Genomic DNA, 21,136 nt, shown 5'->3' on the forward strand with positions numbered 1-21,136 from the left:
AGTCCAATAAGACCTGGAGAACAAGGGGTGAGGAATTGTTAGCCAATTGATTTTGGACCATTCCTCTATGCAGATCCTTGCAAGATCCTTTCCTGGATTTTGCGCTGACCGCCTACTCTTTGCGATGAGTGTCACAGGATCTTTAATGGCCACAGTGAGTCAGGACCTCCGTTTAACATCTCATCCAAAAGCCGGCATCTCCTACAGCACAGTGTCCCCATCACTGCCCTGGGGCATTGGGGTTTATTTGAAGATCGCCCCCTACTTGCCCACTGTTAGGAGACAGACAGATTTGTGTATTACAAAAACTTCACATATGCATGTTAATGTCTGCAGGAAGCTTCCATTGTTTTACAGACAACCAATAAAACACAGCGGTAGAAATTGCAGCCTATAGGGCAACCCTGTATAACGAATGACCAATCAGAGGTCACACTGTATTTAGCACCCAAATTTGAATACATGCAAATGTACTTGTATAAAGTCCCCGAACTCCAATGGTTCGATGGATACTTTTGTGTGAATCCTTCATGCTGGCTTCCTGCAATACATACTTTCCTGACTCAAGACACAAACATCGGATTTGCTGCTTCCTGAGAAAACGGTCACTTTAATTATTTGGTAAAACTTTGTGTTACCAACACCCACCAACACCACTTCCAGCAGCAACAGGTCTCACATGGTTGCTGGCTGATAACAGACAGGCAACGCAATAAAGGCTACTACCCAAGATTTCAAGATATTAAATTTGAACAAATACTCATACAGTGGTTTGGAATTTTAAACTGGGAAATTCCAACCTCTGATGTGTGATGTCAATTTTGGTGCGCCAAGCACATGGTTAACACTCTCAAGGAACATTGTAGGTGCAACTGTGTATAAATTGAAGATAATTTAACTGAAACCACAATATTTCAAGAAAAGGCTTTTAATGGTAGACAATTAAACAACAAAAACAAAAGAGCATGTGGGATCAATAACATGCACTAAAAAAGTATCTTGTTCAGTTGTGGAGTAGAGTTCTCACATTTGCCACCTGGTGGTTGTTGTGCGAAAAAAAACTCTAAACAACTATGGATTATGGGTAATATTGCTACAAATGACTTACACGCCACCTACAGTCAGAACCTCGCAAGTATTATTTCCAGCCATTCTTTCAAATTAAATACGAAACCACTGTACGAGGAATTCATGAGAGGAAGAGCTTGGGAGAGGTGAAGTGTTGCATTAAAGGGCACGGCTCCGGGCCTCGTCTTTGGGGGCCGGGTTCAAAGGCCTGTGAAGGGCCCAGACGCCCCCACAGGGATCAGGCCTGGTCAAAGGGGAAGAGATCAAAAAGCGGCACCCTCCTGGGGTTGCCAGGTCAGTGGCACAAGCCTCAACAGGAGAAACGAGACCCGCCAATCAGCCAACAGAGCTTTTCATCAACACATTTTGGTCAACCGCCCCTCAAAAGACCCCATCCGCAATGAAAATGCCAGTTCCCTTCATGAGCCAATCGCGCGACAGGACTGGTCACAGCTCTGGATATGTGCCACCTGGTTCTATGCCTACTCACCAACGGCACAGTATGAGCAGTTTATCACTCTAGCACAGTAACACACAAGACAAAGCACTGTAAAGCGTGAGCTGGCTAATTAGGCTGCAAATAAGATAAGGCAAGGGGAGGAGGCTGACCCAACGTCTGTACACGCAGAGGAAACACAACGCCACATAATGGACATACACACAACTGCATGAGCAACAGCTGCCATTTCTTTTGTCGTGTTTGTTTAACTTTGTTCTAAATGAGAATGGAAAATGTTATTTTTTTGCTTCATTCAGGCAGGGAGAAAGCAGAGGGGTGAATGGACAGAGATGGGATGAGAAGGTGCTACGTTGGTGACTGAACCACAGCCCCCCAGACCTTGGTCAAATATGTGACTATTTTGGGTTCAAATACTTTTCTATGCTTTAATGAACTTGTCTTGTGGATTGGAACCGCTTATACTTTCAAGATATACTTTTAAAAAGTGCAAACCGGGGTTCTGATCCTCTTGGTTGTCACAATTGTTCCAGGCAAGAACAATCAATCTCAGAAAAGCATTTAAATCCAAAACAATTACGCATGTGACCCAGGTCTGCCATCCACACGGGAGGAGGGGGGAGCTTGTATGCAGTTTAAAGAGCCGTCTGTTCTACACATTACGCCGGATATCTGCCAAAGGTTTGGTTATTTACATTTAATTCAACTGTCACGGTTGAATATTCATACGTTACACCTCCAGAGGTTGGTCCCTCCCACGCTTCAACACTTGAGGTTCGCCAGTAGTAGCTATTTTACTTGTGGAGTGCTTTTCTGCAGTAGAATCATCCATGCTATTTAACTAGAAACAAAAAAAAGGACCGGATGTACAAGCACAGCGGCAATGAAGCCTTTCCACAGCTCACGGAATGAAACTCATTACTCGTCTTCCCCTTCGTGGAGACGGGGAAGGAATGGTTCTGTCGCGCTTCTCCGCGTTTAAAGAGTGTTGGGAAAGCTGCCCAGATCTCCCACGCTCAATTATCTCCCGGCTGCACAATCGCTCATTAAAAGCGGGACTCTGCCAATTACGGCACACAGTTACCCGTCTGAAAGCCGGCGCCCTGGCTTTCCAAACGCGTTTCAGGCTTTCACACTCAACATACCGTCTCTCCGCACGTCCAGCATTTCTAATGTCGATGGAACAGCGATTATCAAAGCGCTCTCAGTCGTCGTCTGAATTTCAGCAGGGGTGAAGCAGTCTTTAGTCTGTGGAAGCTGGGTGAGGAGAGGGGTCTGCTGACTTGGCCTGAGGCAACCAGCAATTTGCAATGTTGTTGTGACGTTACAGCAGGGATAGGCAATTCCAGTACTGGAGGGATCCAGAAAGGGCCTGGGTGGGTGCAGGCTTGAACCCATATCTGCCAATTCAGGGAAAGACTGAGTATCCCGGTCCTAAGCTCCTGTCTGCAACATGTAGCCCACAGGGGTGGTCTGTGTAATTAAGACTAGCTAGCCAGGCAACTATAAAATTAATTTACATGTTACCTGGTTAAATCTTGGCAGTGCATAGTAGCCGATATCAAAATTTTGTGTATTTGTGTATGACAAATACATTGGTAGCTATCTAATGAATACAAGAACCATTTCATAAATCAGCATCTCTACATATATGGCAGCCATTCCGTTCCAGTGTCAGTTGCATTGCAACACAAGCACACCTCATTCTACATAGGTGAACAGTGAAAATAATAATAATAATAATAATTTATTTTTTAAAGATAATTCCTCCGGAGAAATAATGGGCATTCTATCGATATTTCTCTGAGTTAGCACGAAGGATTTGGTTCACTAGATCCTCGCCATGAAAAGGACACCGACATTACTCTTGATTGGTATAGCTTGTGGATTCCAAAAATGCAGAGAAGATGAGCCCCCCCTTGCTTGTTTTTCCACCCCACGTTACAAAATAAGGAAATGTCATCGCTAAAGCAATGGCATTGTAAAACAGTTTATAGTTTTAGCACTTTCAAATGGTATATGCTGTGACCACATTGATTTAAAATTGCACAAATGCAAGAAATCCCACTCAGGCCAGGTTAACCCCACATTGCTCCGGGGGGGTCGTGCCCTGCTTAGACTAATCAACTGTAAGTCACTTTGGATAAAAGCCTCAGCTAAATAACAAATAAACAAGGAGACAAGAAGGATAAAATACGCGACTGGAATGAGCCCCCTGCACTGGCTCCGCTCCACCAGGAGGTACAGAACGATACGCTGCCGATAACCTGCAGCCTAGTGGCTAAGGTACATGACTGGGACCCGCAACGTTGGTGCTTCAAGCCCCGGTGTAGCCACGATAAGATCCACACAGCTGTTGGGTCCTTGAGCAAGGCCCTTAACCCCACATTGCCCTGGGAGGGATTGTCCCCTGCTTAGTCGAATCAAAAGTAAGTCGCTTTGGATAAAAGTAACACATTATTATTAAGCCACCCAAAACAGCATGGCCTCCTGGGATTGTGCGGTGGGATTCAGAGGCCCTTACCGGTTCTGCTCCTCCAGCTTGGCCAGGAGCTCCACCTCGTCTGGGCTGAGCTCGGTGGGAGAGGAAGGCGTGAGGGCGGGTGAGGAGAGGGTGGTGGTGGAGGAGGAGGCGGTGGTGTGCAGGGAGGAGGGTGTGGCCACCTGGCTAGCCATCTGACTGACGGTGTGGGACACTGACTTCTTCACCCATGAGAGAGTAGAACTCAGCTTGCCTGCAACCTTTTCTGTCGCCACCTGGAAGGGAACACGGAAGGCTAGGTTAAAGGTACAATAGGTCATTTTGGATGTCTAACGGTCAAGAGAGGAATTGCAGCAACAAATACGCTCAAACACTGCTTATCCCACCCCTGCTCTGTGAATGCACTGACGTTGAAATGCCACTGGTTATGGCAATTAGAACCAATTTTCAACCAATGAGGTTGAAACACGTGGTCAAGAGGTTCAGCTGTTTTTCAGACCAAATGTCAGAATAGGGAAGAAATGTGATCGAAGTGACTTTGACCGTGGAATGATTGTTGGTGCCAGATAGGGTGGGTTGAGTATCTCAAAAACTGCTCATATCCTGGGATTTCCACGCACAACAATATCTAGAGTTCGCAGAGAATTGTGCGAAAAACTAAAAACATCCAGTGAGCAGCAGTTCTGCAGGAAAAAACGTGTTGCTAATGAGAGAGGTCAGAGGAGAAGGTTCAGACTGGTCAAAGACTATGCAGAAGAGCATCTCTGAACACACAACATGTAAGTGGATAGCCTACAGCAGGAGAAGACCAATAAGTCTAAAAAATAAGTATAATAATTACCTAATAAAGTGCTCACTGAGTGTATTTTGACCATGTGTTTTTCATGCTTTCAGGTTAAGAATCCTGTGCAAATTCCGTTACTTACTATAATTTACTAAGCCGCGTCTGTGGTGAACATTGCAAAACATTTTTATTATATGTATATTCATTTAGAGATCTATCAAGTCGCAAAGAATGATAATTACCAAATATTATTTGTTTACCAAGAGTGTGGTAGAGATTCAACACTTATAAAACAAATAAAACAATACTGATAATCCAATAAAAGAAACCATACATATTTTGGTAGATAATGAAGAAACAACAATATGCTTGATTGCATTCATTCACAGCCCCAAAATCAATATGTATTAAGCTCAAATATTGAAAAACAAATGCCAAGCAGCATAATATAGCATAACCTTTTGCCAGAGCACCATTATAAAAATCTAAGTTCATAATCTGAAAATAGACAGAAACTTTTCAGGTTTTTCCCAGATTTAATTCCAAAGATATGCATTCCAAGAATGACACAAAACCCAAGAGTGACCCCATGCCTTATTTAAGAGACAAATCCAATGAGGTCAATGTTTTGGATGTTCTTTATTGAATATGTAAAAAACAAAGTTTGAGCAAAATTGCGAATGGTCAACTTGATTTTTCACGGAATGACCCAATTCTAAGGTCTTCATAGGCTATATAAAGCTTGTTCTTTTAGTTTATCTACATTTTGGATTGGTTCAACTCAACACTGTCTCTCCTCTCCGTTCACTCTCTGAACAATTTAAGCTCTCAGAATGGCAGAACAGTGTATACATGCACTATTACATGGAAGTACCACTCAGAAAGGAGTCTACAATAAGCTATTTCTAGACAGTAAAGATGCTTAGTAGGATCAAAATTAAGAGGGGCTCAAAACAATAGTATAGCAATCATTTTTTGTCATTTTCCATTGGTTGAAAAGATATAAGGTTGAGAGTGCCATATGGATTTTTACAGTAGCAACATTTGTAGCTACTGTAAAAACAGCAGTAGTGCCATATGGTACTCTTGGGACTGAAAGGGTTAAGGAACAAGCCCGCTATTCTCCAGCAGAGTGCCCCTCCCCCATTTTCTGCAGCCACAGCTGTGCTGCCAGGGCAACTTTGACGAGCGCTTTGGCTTGAGACGCAGCCTGAGAACGATTCTCCCTGACACAGTGGCAGCACCGCCCCGCGTGACAACAGCCTGCTCTCCAGCCGGAAGGGCCTTCAGGCGGCGCTGTGCTGGGGTGTAGGCATCGTGGGGCGGGGGGGATTCGGGGGAAGGAACCATAAACTGGAGGACGTCCAAAAACGGGGTATGCACTTCCTATGGGTAAAATTCAAATTCAGGGCCTGGTCAAAGCCCGCTCACTGCTTGGCACAGCGTGATGTGGTCCCAACTGAAAGAGAACATTCCAGAAACGTTTCTGTGACAGTGTAGCCACGCTTATCAGGAGCGTTAGCTTGTGTACGAGTGGCTGACCTCAGAGAAGCAGACATAACTGAGGCACCAGACAGTAAGTTACTTTCTCTCTTCACCTCCTGCACATTGCCACGAGGTACTTCAAGATCAGGCACATCAAACTATAGGAAGACCGAGCAAACTAATTCTCAGGTAGCTTAAAAGAGGTGTGTAGCACTGAATTTTACAAGTTTTATACCGGTATATTAAAGCACAAGTTCTCATCAACACAAGGGCAACCCGTTTCAGGGAGAAGAACAAAGCTGGCTGTTTTGGTGGCTTCTCTCTGGCCCAAATGACCAGTGTTTCACCAACAGCGCAATTGAGAGAACAGCTTCTCTTTGTTGTTCCAGATCCAAGTTCAAAAACAACTCCGGGGGTAACAGAGAATAGCTTACTTCATCACTTGTAATTTTTTACTTTAACAAGTAAATCAATGCAACAAGCAGAGAAGGTTATTAAAAAAACGACAAGCAGTGTCGGTGGGTTCGGCATCAGCTTGTCTGGTGTTTTGGAACCGATGTTAATCCCACCTTCTGGTCCCCTTGGTTGGCGCAATTGCACCAGGCATCAATCAAACACAGAAAAAATATGTTTTTATTTGACCCAGTTCAGTTTCATAGCTTCTAACCACTCCCTGTTTTTGCCCTGTTGGTGCTGGACCTTCTTCCGTGGCTTTCACACCGATTTCACAACAATGCGGCGTTGCAATGTTGTGGCGACTGTGATCACGTCTAAATCAGCACTAAAACCAAGACATGAGTTCTAGGTGTAAGATAATTCCATGCAGCTCTGCCCTATCCACACATCAGTAACTTCCCTGATGAGCCAATGTCACCGGCGATGCAGCGTTGCAGTGAATTGGAATTTGTTTCCGCACAGGGACTAGACGTCTGTCATTGCAACAGCTGGCTAGCATCTACCCGGAACCTTCTAAGAATAGAAGAAGCAAGTACTCATCCAACCGTTGTCAACGACAGTCAACTTTCTTAAGTCTCTTGAACTTTTACAGTCTTCCAGAACATTCTCCACTCTTCCAGTGCTCAGACATGCCGCTCACACTGTTGCTGAGGGGGTCAAAGTGCTCCTCTAATAATAGATGGCGGACTGCGGAGGCCGTGGCTCCAGTTGTCTTTCTGAGTTTCACCTTCACTTCACAGGCCGATCCACCGAGGACCCCCATTCAACTACACAGTAGAGCCTCACACGCAAAACTCCCGGCCGATGTGAGTCCAGGTTCTTCTTTTAGCCCAGAGCTAAGACACCTGATTCTACTCATTAAGACCATGATTAGTTAATGAGTTGATTAAATGACTCAGATGTCATAGTGCTAGGCTACAACAGAAACCTGTGCCCCCACCAGCTCTTCGGATTAGATGCCCTAACCGTCTCTCCTGTGCAGAACACTGTAAATTCCTATATGGACAGCCCTAAAGATGTCTAATTATCAAATATGTTTTGTTTGCAGTGTGTAATACACATCTGAAGATGACAACAAAAACATATTGTTCAGAGGAAAACAGGAAAAGTATGTGAAACGCATTGGTTACACGCTCAAATCACTGAACCCTCCTCTATGAAATACAACCTCTGCTTCAGAGTTAGTATTGAGGTCAGTTCTTTTCCACTGAAGAGACAATCTCCCAGCTCAGGAATGGAAAGACAGGGGAACTCCTACTTCTGACTAAGACACTAATACATGAAGCACCAAAGACACTGCCCCTCTGCATGCCAGGGCCAGGGCAAAAAAATTAATAAATAAAATAAAAATAAAAAACAGAGAACAGTTTTAGTCTCAGGAACACAAAAGTGTAAAAATTTCCAGGAAGGCACAGAAGGCCTATTCATAATTAATATATGTAGTGTGAACCTAGCAAATGGCTATTTTTTGTATTGTAACGTGCAGTGTACTGTATTTCTGCACTGCCATCTCCTCGGCTCCATTACTCAGCTGGCGTGTAGCATGGATGTCGGCCGGCATTAATCACGTTGAGAAAAGCTCACTCACAGGTCCTTTTGTTTGGGCTGGGGCAACAGTGCTCGGACTGCTCCGCCGTTAGCTCACCAAGGCTCCGTTCGCACCGGCGGGGGTTGGCTTCGGAGCTATGCTTTTCTTGCAGAATGAAAAACGGTTACGAGTTTGCACAAAATAACTGCTGGCACATTAATGCTGGATACAGGACAGGGTTACAAAAAAAAAAAAAAAAAAAAAAAAAAAATACTGAAACAAGTTAGGCCATTATTTTCAGCATCAAAACTGGTTATTAAACCGCAGGGACCTTGTCCTCTTTTGCCGTATTGTAACCTGAGCTTTGAAGTAGCAAAGGATTGACTGTACAATTCAGGCTTTCCTTGACAAAAGAAATGTTCACTGCTCAGGCTTGAGCAACAGTTCAGAACAATGGAATAACAATGACAGAAAAGAAAAAGATGGCCGCCCTGTATCGGGCTGCAGTCTGCAGGGCACAGCGCTCAGTGCTGCAGATTCGGATGCTGCTCAGTCGCACTTCATTCACAAAGACGCCTCTGTATCGTGTGAATCGCCTCTTACTGCTACAGAAACAATGGCCTCAAACACTCCAGAAATAAAGGCTAGCTGTCAGCGCTACATCGGGATGTAGACCGTCTTAGATTAGGCAGCACTTTCTTTGGGCAACTTTTAAATCAAAGTAGACCGTTGCAAGGAGCAGTGAATGCATCCTACTTTGAGGATGGAAAAAAACATAAGTCACCCCAAGCAAAATTTAAGTCAGCCGATTAACTACTGAATAAATGAACAAAAATTGTGCCATGGAGCTTAAAAGATCATAATTAAAGCTTCCCAGAGCAAGCACCGGGGGAAAAAAATGCAAATGCCCAAAAACAGAATTTACTGAATTTATGGATGTAATTATATGCCAACTTAATGGCTTCATGTCCTATTTGAATAAAAGTCATAAATTCAATATATTCCACAATGGATAAAAAACCAACACTTGCCTAGTCATAAACTAATCTATTATGCCATTCAAGTCCAGATCCCAAAGGCCTTCACTACTACAAGTTTTAGCATAATTAATTCTGTAACACAAAGTTTTAAAAACAACCATGTTGCCTATGAATATTTTGACTGCCGAGCCATGAAAATATATTCCTATTACCACTAGATCACTGGAAACCTCTGAGGCTGACCTCAATTTGAACAAACATTTGGATATATGGTCTTGTAAATGCTCAATTTAAAAGCTGACAAAAGCAATATCCCTAAATGTATAGGGTCCCAAGGATCATAATGCGTTGTAATGAGGTACTTTTCACATGCTACGGAGGGAAAATTTGGAAATTTGGCAATGAAATTGCACATCTACTATGTTTTGCACATGCTTTCAAGATTCCATTCAAATCTGGCACAGTTCCACAATAGTAAGAAATGCACAAGTCTGGCTCTCAAAGGTCAAAGTTGTGTTGGTCTCCCTAATGTTCAGACTGCGTAGGGATAATATTGGTTTGCTCTCTAAAATCCAAGTTATTGGGTCTCTCTAATGTCCCAGCTGCGGCAGGCCAATAACATTTATTTCTAATGTTCAGGCTCAGGCTGTGTTAGGCTGATGTCGGGTGTCTCAAAGACCCAAGTTGTGTTGGGCTAATGTTGGATCTCTCCAAGACCCAAGTTGTGTTGGGCTAATGTTGGGCCTCTCTAAGGCTCAGGTTGTGTTAGGCTGATTTTGAGTCTCCCAAAGGCCCAGGTTGTGTTGCGCTAATGTTGGGTCTCTCTAAAGAACCAGCTGCAGATGGTCCTCTGCTCCCATGAAAACACCAGCTGCTGTTCTTCAGCTGGAGGAGCCCCTGCAAAGTCCCCTGCCAGGGCCTCCAACAAGTCCCTCTTTTCTATACAGGGGATGGAGTGAGACAATGCAGTCATACCTTATTAATTTTATTACACTCTGAAAGATCTTAAATCACAAGCCACCCTCAGATGGCTTTATTGAGCAACAGGTCTTAATTTTGGCTCCGAGCACAACAATGGCCGCCCCCTCCATCCGTAACCATCTGTGTTTAAGGAGTCATTGAGCAGGGGAGGAAATCTGATGTGAGCCCAGACCAGAGCCACAGAGTAGTTTACTCCCACACCCATGCCAGACCTCCACATCAGATAGGTCGCCTTCCGAGAAAAATAGCTGGGTGGTGAACATGCCATGTGGGAACTCAAAGAGTCAAAGAGTAGGAGGATAGTTCCTGCACTGAGGCATTGAAGGTGTACAATGACTATCTTTTCCCAAATTAAAATAATTAGCTGGAGCTACTTTTGCTAGAGTCAAACTCGCAGAAAGACTCAAAATTAAGGGGAATGCCAAACAAATAACTACATGTCTAAAAGAACTGGCCTCCCCATCTTTAGCTAATGAATGAGGGCAGATGGCTTTTAAATCCGCCCACTCTTAAAAGGGACTGTAATTGTGCTGTAGACAAGGTCCCGCTGTTGGGGTTCACAGGCTAAACGTACAAAAGCATGTTGGCTGTAAGAACAACGGGAACATATGACGCTTGGCTAGAAATGAAACAATCTGTGCAGTGAGAAATATCTTTCACTGTACGCCCATCTCTGTACTCAACATTCACATGCAGCGTTTTGCTTTATGATGTTCCAGCATTTTCTCCATATGAAAGGGCGCAAGGAGAGAATAATTTATGGAGGTAAAGGGCCAACGGAGGGAAAGAACATGAAGGCACATCTAACCTTAAACACATGCCAACAGACTCATACCTTTCCAAAACCTATAGCAAGCACATGGAAAGATAAGCATGGTATTTTATCGCCAACTTCTATATAGTGCACAGTTTATAGATATTGGAAAGCATAATGTTGTGGTTGTCCAACTTCAGATAATCAATAGTATTCTTTTTTTTAATTCTCTTTACCAGATTTTTCATTCATTTTCTTAAATCAATGTCAATAATCGACTGAATGATTAGCTAATGAAAATGTGATCCATTAAATCTGTGTTTCCCCAAAAGAATTTCTGCGACAGCACACTTTTGATAATCAAAACATTCCAAGGGACACCACTCTCCCAATAAACGCTAAAATATTACAAAAAGGCACACACATTCACTACATGACATTATAGGCATTTGACAGATGCTCTTATCCAGAGTGACATACAATAAAGTGCAAAACCATAACCATAACAACATTTGACCATAACCAATTGCGCTTAAAACTGAAGAGGCAAGTACAGTTCTAGAAGTGACCACAATCCACATAGATAAAACTTGAACCCTTGTAGATTAATCAGATAAACTGAACTGACCAAGAAGCAGCAATAAGACAGTTCCGGTATTCAATTGTGGGCATTCAAATGTCACACCCGGCAAGCTCTGAAATCACAGTAGTGTGCCATGGCACACGGCTTGAAAATCACCCGGTTAAATCGTCATTACGCAGGTTAAAATCGATTAAACGCCTACTGCTTTACACTTGCGTTCCTTAATACAGTAACACAATAACTCCAACCGCCCCTGGGGTATACCTGTTTTTAACACACGTTAACAAACTGGCGGCTTGTACGGGAACGTAATGTCATCATTTACTCTCACCCGACCTCTTCAATTATTCATGTGAGAGCGCTCCTCTGGGCTTGGAGAGGTCTGGAGACGAGCTGACACTTGCCAGCCTTCATGCATCGCCCTCACTTTAATGAGGAGTTTATGGAAATGAGTCCTTTAAGGGTATACTTCTCTCCAGCTGGAATGAATTAAAAGGCATCTAATGATAAAATGCCCCCTGATGCTCAGCTTGTTGGGTCCAGGTCCCTCGCTCAGGGGACAGGCTTGTTGGTGCTCTTCTAGTCACGGTTTCCCCTTTGCCTCCCTCCGGTACCACATCAGGTCACCGTCACTCACATTAAGCGGTTGCGCTATGTCGGTAAAACAGGAGGGGTTATGTACTCGGACTGACTGCTGATGTCTCTCCTGGCTCTGCCCAGCCTTGACACGCACACACAGAGAGTCCAATCGCTGCAGACAGTGCCCACCTGTTCTTAGAGGGTCATGCAGCACTGAAGAGTTCAGTCTCCTCAAGAGGGCTCTCCTGTTCTTGAGTCCAGTGACATTCATGATCAGGGTAACAATTAATTCTCATTCAGACCCATTTTCTTTTTCAACCTAATGTCACACAGGGTTAGCAAATAAGTCACAGAAGGTAAGCCGACAAACTTAATTCAAATAACTTTCAGTGACTCGCAGAAAGATTTAAACTTAATCCTTGTAAACTGTAATCCTGGATCTGTACACCGATGATCCAAAACATTACGACTAATATGCTGTTGGTTGTCCTTGTGCCGCTGAAACAGCTCTGACCCGCCGAGGACCTGTGGACCGGACTTGTTGTTCCATCACATCCCACAGACGCTCGATCGCATTGAGATCTGGGGAATTTGGAGGCCAGGGCGAGGCCAGGGCAACACCATGACGCCTCCTCATGTTCCTAAAACCATTCCCGAACAATTTGTGCAGTGTGGCAGGGTGCATTATCCTGCTGAAAGAGGCCACTGTTATCAGGGAATATCGTTGCCATGAATGGGTACACCTGGTCCGCAATGATGTTTAGGTAGGTGGCACATGTGAAATTGACATCCACATGACATGCACTGACCGGGAAACGCACAACAAGCCTTGCCTTTTCAGAGATGCTCTGACCCAGTCGTCTGGCCATAACGATTAGGCCCTTGTCAAAGACCTTACGCCTGCCAATTTCTCCCACATCCAACATGTCGACTACAAGAGCCAACTGTTAGCTTACCATCTAATATATCGCAGACCTTGACATGCGCTGTTGTTCTGAGATAATTAACGTCATTCCCTTCATCTGTGAGTGGTCATAATACTTTGGCTCATCGGGGGAAATTCAACCACTGGCAGCACAGTCAATGTTATTGTGTAAACCTCTTTCCTCTGTTCTGGAACCCAGCAATTGAATTGCCTCAGACACATAAAAATACATCTGTAATCGAGACATACTTACACTAGTGAGCATCATGTACATTTATACAGTACCTGAGGGCTAGTATAACCACAATAGCAACAAGCACAGGAACAAAGCAAATGCATTTCATGATGTCAATTTATCAATTTGCCAGCATGCTAAGAAAACGAGGACCAGTCTTATGTATTTGATGAAGCCCAACTTCCATTTATTTTCCACGAGAGAAGGTAATCAGTCATGACGGGAAATAATTTATCATGGTGCCTAAGCAACCGGCAAGTAGTTAATGTACACAAAGCTCTTTCAAGATTGTAAGACTTTCATTTCACTAGTAATCTAGTGGACATTGCATGCTTCAGAGCCCTTAATCTGTGCAAAACATCTGCCACTTTTATGAAATGCTCCCTGGAAGCACCCAGTGAGACTTCTTTCCGTAATAATGTATTCCTGCTGCCAGCTTTTTTATGTTTATTTATATTTTTACAGAAAAATTCTATTCTACAGAGGAGGTGCCATAATTGCAAATAATTAGTGAAGACACTTGCCAACAGGGTAATCAATATCCCTTATAATGAGGAAGAAAAGCAGGCTCTTTCTTGCCATTTTGTTTCTCGCAGGCCGTTTCAAGCCTTTCTTTTTCCAACTGCTTGCATTGTCCTCAAGGTTTTCACAACGTCAGGGGATACCCCAGAACGGTTCCCCAAAAAAGCGCCACTCAAAATAAATGTAATTTTAAAAATGTATGGTTTCACTTAGGCAAGCAAAATGGCAACAGAAGGTATGACAATTACAGCACATAAACCTGAAGCCTGTGCTGTTCGTGTGTGCAGCCTGTGCTGTTTGTGTGTGAAGCCTGTGCTGTTTGTGTGTGAAGTCTGTGCTGTTCGTGTGTGAAGCTTGTGCTGTTCGTGTGTGAAGCCTGTGCTGTTCGTGTGGTTGCCCAGTGAGGCGGCACTGAAGGTTGAGAATGTGATGTGTATAACAAGTTAGCTTAGGTTCACAGCATTGTCTGCTCTTCTGCAGTATGTGCTAGTCATTATTGCTACTTCATCCATACATATGCTATACATCCCTCCTCATGTCAAAAACAGGATGATCCCGCCAAATTTTAAGTGCACAAAATGCACCACCACCCATAAGAGTACACAAGCTTTATACACTTTGCAGCCTGGAAAAATCTCAGATTTTTTTGAAGACCTTTCAACAAAAAAAAAGAAGCTTTTGTTATGCAGTTCCTTGGTAAACTCAATGTTATCAGCAGTATTGACCAAATTATACAAATTGACAGGATATTCACTCTATCGTGACTTGTTTACTGTAGCAGATGCCGATATATTAACGACCGATTTAATAAGACTTTAACTAAATACACTCGAATAAATGCACTCATCCTCATTCGCAATTTTACAGTAGGAAACACCCATAAAACATCCAAACATGGCATGCTTACACGTCCAGATTACAAGACGCTGAGAAATGGATACAGAGTGACCACAAGAAAAAGAAAACGGATCAGGAAATATAGTCAATGTGGTGTAGCTGCTTCACGCCTTACTCCTATAACCAGTATTACTTTTTTTGTGACATTACATGTTACTGTATCATGAGGACAAAACAACATTTTTAACTGGTTGTTCCTATGAATAGTTACATGACATTAAAAGAGTTACTCTACCATAAGAACAAAACAAAATTTTTAACTGGTTGTTCCTGTGAATAGTTGCATGCCCAGTGGAAACAAATCCCTGAAGCATTTGGGCCTCATCTGGCCGAGCTCTCCTAGCGACATTCCTCTCGGCCCTTCCCCCAGCAGCGCTATCTGATCAATAGATACAGTGTGAGAAGTGCATTTCAGATCAAATCTGCCCTTTTACAAAGTCACAGGAACCGCGCCTGGTTTAAATGGGCCTTTTTCGGGTGCTCGGTCTCTAAGGAACAGTGAGCTGAGTCACGATGGACAAGCTCATCCGCGAGTCCTCAGAACTGGAAAGACCGTTCACCACTGGAGATATCAGACTGCAGGCAGAGAAAATACTGCAACAAAGGGAAAATGATCCCACACAAGGACAACTCTTAAATGGGAATGGAGTTACACTTCAGGTGTCCAATTCTACACCAACATTTAAAGTGCCAATTAATCCAAGATTTTATTAACGCCTTTTTTTTTCTTTTTTCTTTTTTAAACGTATAGTAAAATTCCATTACGGTTGCTAAATGCGAAAGCCGCATCTGATATGGCAGGTCCACTGTTCAGCGACCTGAAGTCATTTCAATCTTACTTCCGATTGCGAGGCCACTTAAAAGTGGCATGGCTGAAAGGTTAGAATGGCATGTTCGTCAGGCAACAAAACAGGATCTCTAAACGACCATCACCACACCCTCCGTTAGTGGACAGCAAGATAACCTTTACAGTACAGACTTCACATTTCAACAGAATAAAACCGTTTTGTTTGCATAGTTGTCCTCTTTGGCCAATACAACAACTTTAAAAATATGAATGGACTGCACATTCAAATGGGTTTCTGGCATTCAAATATTCTATGGGAACTGAAGTGGAGTTATATCCATTCAAGCAGGGGCTGATGAATAATATGTCATTCATTTGTTTCTGTTGGAAAGAGTGAGTCTTGTGTTTGATTTGCACTTTGTTGTACGTCGCTCTGGATAAGAGCGTCTGCTAAATGCCACGTAATGTAATGTAATGTAATGAGTCATCCATGAGAGCAACACGGCTAGTGAAGGGGTGATGGGCAAGCAGAGACGACTGTGCTTCCAAATGGTCTGGCTACAACACAGGTGTCTTGCTCGTCAATGACACCCCTCCCCCGAGTCAGAAAGACATGCCTGGAATCGCCAGGCCCCTTGTCTGAAGGCTGCAGAGCAATTACTGTACAGAAGGGTTCAATGAGAGTGGCCTCTCCTTCTAGCATGCATTTAGCTTGTGGAAATGGGCAGAGAGGACTTTTGTGGAAGATATCAGCATTTCCAATGGGGTCTTCTTTCTCCACACTTTGGACTTTCCTTCACTTTGGTAGAGGTTAATCCTGTGGCACTGTCATGTCATGACAACAGCTTGCGCTAGAATCTGGTGCAAACCTGCAGGACAAATCGCATTAGCAGCATCAAAACTCAATGAGCTGCATTTCAATAGCTGCACTCCAAATCCAATTTGGGAACACGTGCTAAAAAATGTTAGCGCACAGCCTGGCCTCACTGCAAGGCCTGCTTTCCCTCCTTGTTCATTGGGAACAGTGTACGACTTGGTGGCGTATTCCCAACGGCCTTTAGCGGTGGGCTGAGAGTCAGAGACCCTGTCTGAGCAAAGCTTTGCGCGCAGTTCAGAGAAAAAACAACCTGGAGGGGACTTGGAGTGGGGGGTATTTTCAGGGCTGCATTTTAATCTATACTCAAGCGTGCATAAGGCAACCGAGCACAATAGCAGCTTTTCAGTATTCCCTCCTGTAACAGAAACACCCAGCAGAGAGGACACAGAAAAATAAATGCACAAAAGAACCGGGAAAACCAATTAACCTGACTTGTATTAGCCTAGGCCTAGTAGCTTTAAATTCTAAGGAAAGCTCTGTTTTATCATCACCTCAGACCTTTCAAGAAATACTGTTACACAATCAGGCCACATAGCCTACCACTTGCAGCTTTAGAAAATACCCATGCTTTGTTTTGTTTTACGAAATGCGTAGCTGCTGCCAACTCTATGTCATGGCATTGTAAAACATTTCCGTTGCCTCAGATATTTTCAGAGCTTGTTATAACAGGCTTTAATCTGTGGTTGTGGATGTTTTTTATTTCCCCGGCTAGTAAATGACACGCCTCCCACCGATTGGAAAGACATGCCTGGAATCGCCAGGCCCCTTGTCTGAAGGCTGCAGAGCAATTACTGTACAAAAGGGTTCAATGAGTGTGACCTCTACTGCTAGCATGCATTTAGCTTGTGGAAATGGGCAGAGAGGACTTGCTTTGGTGGAAGATATAAGCATTTCCAATGGGGCCTAAATACTCTCTGCAGTGTTGGGGAGGATTGTGTCTCTTTCATTAGACAAACTGCATTTGCATTTTACAATAGATGTGCAGGAATAGCCTACAGCCTAGAAATATTAGGTCTAGTACTTTTTGAGCACCCACAGTGGAAATGTAAAACAGCATCTGAAAACAGACATTCCCAAATAACTGAGAAGGTCAAAGCGTCAAGTGTGAAAACGAGCACGCCGTGTAGGTTAGAGTGTACTACAGGGACAACACCTGCGTGACACTAAGAGCTCTTTTAAGCTCACTCCTGAGAGTCAGACTGCTGCAGTCATCACTGCACAAATTCCAACCTAGAGAACATAAGGTCTTCAAGATGGTCTCCCTCACAACCATACGGGACACAGTTAGTTAAACTTCACCTGAAGACCGGCCATCACTTGAGACCACGGGAAGAAGACACCTGCACATTGTATATTGCTTAATTGCACTATATGCTGCTTTGGCCTCATAACTGCCCCCAAAATGCACCCTCCAAGAAATATTAAAAACAGACACATTATACAACTGAATTATATTCAGTATTGCCTGCAAATTAGCTGCTAAATCTCCAGAGTCATATTCCTGGCTGAATGACTTTTTCAAACCAGTCAACAAACTAACGGTTATATTTTCCTACCCATTATACGACACTGCCACCCGACTGCACTGTGCTGAACATTAAAAAAACTACAGAACAAGAACAAGAGCCTGGACACTACATATCACTCAGATATGGTCATCAGTATTCACCACTGAGTGATGTCTGAAAATATTAGGTGGGAAAATGTTGATATGCAGACAAAAAATTATTAAGTGGATGTTTATATTCAGTCAATGATGTAGCCTTAACTGAAAAATAGCAAGATGACCCACAGAATATTTCCCCTGACACCTGGGCAGGCATATTTTTGAGTAGTTGTAATTACCTGCTGGAACAGCCAGCTGGGTTTGCCTGTGGAAATATTAGAGTTCTCCGCAAATATCAGAAATTAGAGGGCCTTTCACTTATGCAACTGATCTGACAGACAGGAGACCACTGCTGGTGAATGGATGGGGGGCTTGCATATACAGTGCTGGCACCAATTGGAAACCTTGCACAGTTTAGTTTTCCTAACAGCAAGATACATACATACTCAATGATGTTGGTAGTAATGGCAGTTGTTGGCTACATAATGGCAGCTATAATAATCCTTGCTTGAACGATTATTAGTAATGAGAGTAGTACTTAGGTCTTCACATGGTATTACATATTACATTTATTATGCCAAGAGAGAAATTGTAGTCTAAACATGATTGGTGACAATTTGAAATTGAAATTGGCATTGACATTGCATGTGAAAGCCCCCAAATTAGCAATATGCTATAGACTGGGCTGCAACTTGTGCCTTAGACCTGGGTTGAGCAGGTGGGTGGTGGAATATGGCCCTATGCCTTTAAAAAAGCTTGAACAAATTGGGCTGAAGCATCCAGGGTTGTTTCATCAAACTCGATAGCCTATTAATTTACACTAACATTTATGTGACTGAAGATCCACTTCTCAGCTTACTTTCAGTAAAAAATAAAGTCTTTCATTTCTATGCTAACATGCTTGTTAAGAGAACTGAAATGCTGTTGTTAGTCGTAGTCTATTCCCAACACAGCACAGGAGAAATGGCTTACAGTGCCCTGAAAAAGTATTTGCCCCCTTCCAGATTTCCTATTACTGCATATCTGTCACACTCAATGGTCTCCAATTTAGACAAAATACAAGATTTGATAGTGAGCCTGAATAAAGAGAAAATTTTGCTTGTGGCTATTCTTAATCAAAATACCTACTAATCTTAAAAGTTTGGAAGTCATACACCAAGTGGTGCTGATGTAGTAAGCCATCAAATATTGAAAATAAATATGTAAGGCAGCACGATTTAGCATGTATGAATGAAACTTCAGTATTAGCATATGCAGTATTAGCATAATCAAATTCATAATCTGCAAGTAGACAGAACATTGTGTCAGACTACACATTTCAGGTTTTTGCCAAAGACACGATACTCCAAAATCGTCACAAACCCCAATTTCCACACGCGAGGGGAGTTTTGGGTACTACCCCTCCTTCTTTAAGAGCTAACATCTCCAGAATGATAAATCCAATGAGGCTAATGTTTTGGATGTTCTTTATTGGATGTATAGAGAATATTTACACAAAGTTTGAGCGACATTTACCAACTCCCACACCTCTGGTAGATTTTTCAAAGAATGAGCAATTGAGTTAGCAGTGGCTTCAGTTTTGCTGCTCTCCCATGAATCCCATTTTTCCCCAGTCTCATTCTTAGTGTGGAGTCATCAACATGGACTAGAGAGGCCTGCAGTTCTTTGGATGTTCTTCTGGGATCTATTGCAACATCCCAGATGAGTTCACCCTTGGAGAAATTTTGTCAGGCCTGCCACAATTCATAACTGTTCAAGTGTTCAACACTTGGAGATAATGGCTCTCACTGCTGTTTGGTGGAATTTCAGAGCTATATAAATGGCTTTGTAACCCTTTCCAGACTTGTACATTTGCAATGCCTTTTTTCTCATATCTTCAGGAATTTCCTTTGATCATGGCATAGTGTGCTTGTAGGGAATTTTTAGATGACTCTGATGGAAAAGTTCAATATGAGTGAGGTTTAGATTCAGCAGGGATGGCTGTAATCAATCCTGGTTGTGTTCAATCAGCTGAATGAAATTATCAACTAAATTTGGTGCATTGGTTGACTGAGTGTGCAAGGGGGTGATATGGGTGTTTGACTTTTATAATTAAATAAATTAATAATAATTTTTAAAATGTGTTTTGTGTTTACTCAGGTTCCCTTATCTAATATTACATTTTGTTTAAAGACCTGACACCATTCAGAGTGACAAATATGCAATAATAGAGGAAACCGGGCCAAAAACTTTTTCAAGGCACTGTATAAGCCAATAGCAAAGAGAAGTTTGTAGTGATATGTAGCAAAATTAATCACAACTTCCCTTTTCTAATAGCATGAAGCACACAGAGGCATATTATTAGACCCTCCAATGATCATTAGGCTACATTTGAGGGTGCAAATTCTTCAGTGTGGCCCTGCTGGCTCGGAGAAAGCCACTGGTCCTGCCAACAAAGTTTCATGATGCAGCAATTTCCCTGAAAGTAAGGATTTCAGCAAAGTCACACAAGACACTGGGCCCCAAACCACAGCCACAAAAGAACACAGAAAGGGCAAAACAAATGCTGACGTTTGCATGCTGATGTAGGAGCGGCTGAAAAAGTTGCTTCAACAAGAGACTCATGACCCATTACAAAGAAACCCATTGAAACACTTCTCCAAAAGATGATTTATCAATTTACTTTCCTATAAATATCACATAATGCAATTTTCACACTCCATATAGGCAAGTTCCCAGAATGACCCTTTGACATAACAAAACCACTTTGTGTGCATTACAAATATAACATAATACTTAAAGTTTAGAAGCCGGAGAGCAGATTTTGCTTTATACATTTTGTGGCATTCCAAGCACTGTTATATTTTGTGTAACAGTTTTAAAAGGAGACGAAGGGGGATTGGATCAGGTGAAATTCTCCCTACAAAATTAAGCCCAAATGCTACTGAGAATGTTACTGTCATCCAGTCTGAGATGAAAATGTGACATGTATGTATCTCATGTGACAATGGAGATGAGGTCCTGTCTCTGGCTGACGGGTGCTGTTTCTACAACTTGGAACTAATGTCTCCAAAACTAAAGAGCTGGTTGTCGACTTTCGGGAGGGAGGGAAGGCTCTCCCACCATTGACCATCAATAGACTGGAGGTGGAAAGAGTGGACAGCCTTAAGT

At 42.9% G+C, this 21,136-nt stretch overlaps 1 protein-coding gene across 3 annotated transcripts in view; it reads right to left on the reverse strand.

The window, feature by feature from the left end:
• The window catches only part of LOC133126221 (ecotropic viral integration site 5 protein homolog), a 78,769-nt gene that overhangs the window by 52,623 nt on the left and 5,010 nt on the right, over positions 1 to 21,136 (reverse strand). For all 3 annotated transcript variants that reach the window (XM_061238196.1, XM_061238195.1, XM_061238193.1), the window contains exon 2: positions 4,050 to 4,282. In XM_061238196.1, coding sequence (XP_061094180.1) covers positions 4,050 to 4,201 — 152 coding nt within the window. In that variant the 5' untranslated portion in view covers positions 4,202 to 4,282. The remainder of the gene's footprint in view (positions 1 to 4,049; positions 4,283 to 21,136) is intronic.

Source organism: Conger conger, chromosome 4 (genome assembly GCF_963514075.1).
Source record: "Conger conger chromosome 4, fConCon1.1, whole genome shotgun sequence".
Lineage (NCBI taxonomy): Eukaryota > Metazoa > Chordata > Actinopteri > Anguilliformes > Congridae > Conger > Conger conger.